At 56.6% G+C, this 3,324-nt stretch overlaps 1 protein-coding gene across 1 annotated transcript in view; it reads right to left on the minus strand.

The window, feature by feature from the left end:
• Positions 1-850: 850 nt before the first annotated feature.
• LOC104490083 (serine/threonine-protein kinase PAK 6-like) overlaps positions 851-3,324 on the minus strand; it is a 6,756-nt gene continuing 4,282 nt past the window's right edge. The window contains exons 6-7 of the mRNA XM_010132329.1: positions 2,837-2,971; positions 851-1,018 (exon numbers count right to left, since the gene is read on the minus strand). Coding sequence (XP_010130631.1) covers positions 851-1,018; positions 2,837-2,971 — 303 coding nt within the window. The remainder of the gene's footprint in view (positions 1,019-2,836; positions 2,972-3,324) is intronic.

The following is a 3,324-nucleotide window of genomic DNA, read 5'->3' on the forward strand; positions in this document are numbered from 1 at the left end:
GCTCAGGGCAGCAGCCCTCAGCCTCTCCTGGGAGGAGAGGGCCTGGGGACACACACAGCGCCCGCAGGCGCTGCGTTCCAGCCAGCGCTGGAGGCGGTGGGTGCTGTGAACGTTCAACCACAAGATCCTGGGGGCGAGAACCTTCTCCAGGGTCCGTTTCAAGGTGCGGATCCAAGGGTTTCCCCCTCCAAAAGTCTAAGATCATGAAATGGATTCGAGATTGACCACTAAACCACACGTATTCCTCAGCAAAGGAGAAGCGTGTTGATGCGGGAGAGCCACGTGGAAACGGTGCGTGGGTCACGTCTGCTCCCTGGGAACGCAGGTACCACTTTCTAGGCCCACGTTTAACCAAAGGAAATCAAAGTCATCTGTGAAAAAGTCTCAGAGGAAAAAATCGTCCAGTCTTTGTGCATTGCTTAGAGGGGCCTGTGCCCCCAAACGTGCGTTGGAGCCTGCTCCAGACTCCAGTGTACAACTACGGAAACACGACCCCATTTCTGATGGGGAACAGCGTTCCACCCGGCAGCCGGCAGCCACGGCCTGCAGGAACTTGCAGACGCTCCGAGACACAACTGCAGACTCCACGTTAAAACGCCGCTCTTCAGCGACCCGCGAGCCACCCGCTTTACCCTTGAGACACACCTGGTCTTGTCGGGACCTCGGGTGCATTGATTGTCTTCAGCAAAAGAGGAGCCACCAACGGCAGGAACAGTGTTCACCCTCATCCTCCAAAGCGGTCGCTGACAAGATCCAAGCACCATTCACGGGACGAGACCGCCTGGTCTTGAGACGTTTGGGGTTTTTCGTGCAGAATCGTGACCTTCCCTGGCATTTCCCCCCAGCGCAGTCAGCAGGTGGAGGTGCGCTTTCGGTACTGCTGGATAAGGGGCACCAGGCACTCGGGAAGTCCTGTCTGGAGCAAGAAAGGGTGGTCCAGGAGTTCTTGCGCCGTCGCTCTTTCCAGCGGATCCCGCGTCAGCATCCTTTCCAGGAAGTCTCTCAGAACCGGGGAGGTCTGTGAAAGAGCAACCGACCGCGTCAGCCCCCGGAGGAAGCAGGCAGCAGCTTGTGCAGCCACTGCCCGACGAGGCAGCTTCGGTCACACAGGCTCCTGTGCCGGTCACCTGTGCCACCGCTTTGGAACAGGGATGTAATGCGGGGCAGCGATCACTGTCATGGGCAGGCACAACCTTTACGCAGGTTTTCTTTTTAAGAGGGCCCAGCACATTCAGACAAGCTGCCTGCCACAGCCCTCCAAGTGCATTTTGTTCCCCATTTTATTATTTAATCTTTTCTGCGTTTCAGCTCAAAACCTCCACAGAATTCATGCTGCCCGAGGCACATCACTCGGGTGGGGAGGGTTGATCATTCTTTTACTGGCCACAGGTTGTGTGGTAGTTAAAATAATAATAAAAGTAGCGAAATGGGATTCCCAGAGCCTCCAAAAACCTGACACTGCCGGTACGAGAAGATGAAGAACCGGCAGCACAGAATATTGAAAGGCTGGATGACCTCAGCAGGTTTGTCTTTGGAAGACGTGTCAGAGCCTGCTGAGTAGCCAGACCCAAGAACCACCCACAGGCACTGCCTGTCTCGGGCTGGGGGAAACCCTCTGCACCAGAGGATTAACCTGCTGTTTGTTTTAAAGCCGCGATTTCCTCCATTTCAGAGCGGGGCCGTTTCCCCAGCTCTGGCTGGCTTAGAAGTAGATCATGAAATACTGTTCACCCTGAGCTACCCCTTGTTCCATGGGGGCTCTGGACAACTCCACTGCGCCTGGAGGGGGAAAGCTCAGCTCAGCGCAGGACGCGTGTCAGGATCCGGCTTTCTTCCCTCCGGCCGTAAACCTCCTGATGCTTCAGAAAAGCAGCAGAGGTGACACTGGCTGGGCTCCGCCTAAGCTGCTCCACCCTGAGAGCCATCCCCTGTCATCAGGCCGGGGGGCTGGACCCATGGCCGGTGCTGAGCCCCACTCAGGAGACAGGCAGAATGGCCCCAGCCTGGCCAGCCAGAGCTCTGCTGGAAACCAGTTGGTTCCCAGGACAAAGCAGAGCAGAGCTCTCCCAGGGTCACCAGGGTCGTCTCACCAGGCAAGGTGTGCAATGAGACCAGAAGGGGCTTTGCACTGCCTCAGCAGGGCACACACTGGGTCCAGACTGACCTTGAAATTTCAGCGAGCGTGGCAAAGGGGCAGAGGAAGGAGCTGCTGCTCGGCAGGCTGCTCTGCTAAATAATTCAGGTGTAGCAGCTGCAGATACTCTGATTAATTGGAAAGGCCGGTGAGCTCAGAACACTACAGAAGCTGTTTGATCTCAGAGGCTTGGACTGAAATGAAAGGACTGCTCTAAGTGGTGACTAAAAGGTAATCGCTGTGTCTCTTATGTCGCTGCTGCTTTTTTGTAAGAAACCACGAGGCTGAGTCCATCTTCAAAGCTGCTGCAGCGTCTCCAGGAGCTGCTGCCTACACTGAGCTTTCCCACTCTGACCCTAACACGGTCTCTGCGGCGAAGCTGGAAGCTCTCAAGAGCAAAGAGCCTCCTCTTTGCTCCCCCAAAAGATGAGCTACTCTATGGCATCAGCGAGGTGTTATCTGTTGGGTCCACCTGACTTGGTGCCAGGTTCGTGCCCAGGTGACCTCACAGGATGAGGGCTATTGCCCACAGCAGCCACTAGCTGTCAGCAGCAGCTTGTCTCCACTAGGCACCAGTGCCACAGAAGCTCCCCAAGAAACGCGTCCTAGCAAGACGGCTTGCATAGCCAGCTCCACCAGGAACGGCTGGGACGGGTGTTTCCCCACCATAGCCACCAGGTTTACCCGTGCCAGCGTGCTCACCCTGTGGAAGTTTTTCAGCTTGGGAGGAGGACTGTCGCGGAGCCTCTTCATGGCCTGGACTGGAGAGTCGCTGAAGTAAGGGGGTTCTCCATCCACCATCTCTATCACCATGATCCCCAGAGACCAGATATCCACCTGTGGGCACCAAGGTCACATCAGTGCGGATAACCCAGAGCAGCAGGTCCTTGTCCTTCATCGCTGTCACAGACTACAACCCCCCACCCGTGACAAAAGGTACCGAGAAACATGAACCCGCTGAGTGCTACTGGGCCCCTCACGCCGTTCAGCACAGGCAGAGGACTGAGCCTTGCTGGTGCTGCAGGATGTAAAGCTCTGCAAGTAGCTGCTTGTGCTACCCCTGGCTGGCGGTAAACAAACCCATCTGCCCGCTGCCCCTGCCCAGCACCTCAGAGCTCCCGGCTGTGCCCTCCCTCCCTCCATGGCACTGATCTACTGCTCCGTGCCACGGCAGATTGTCCTTGACAGAC

The sequence above is a fragment of the Buceros rhinoceros genome, unplaced genomic scaffold, assembly GCF_000710305.1.
Source record: "Buceros rhinoceros silvestris isolate BGI_N320 unplaced genomic scaffold, ASM71030v1 scaffold9390, whole genome shotgun sequence".
Taxonomy (NCBI): domain Eukaryota; kingdom Metazoa; phylum Chordata; class Aves; order Bucerotiformes; family Bucerotidae; genus Buceros; species Buceros rhinoceros.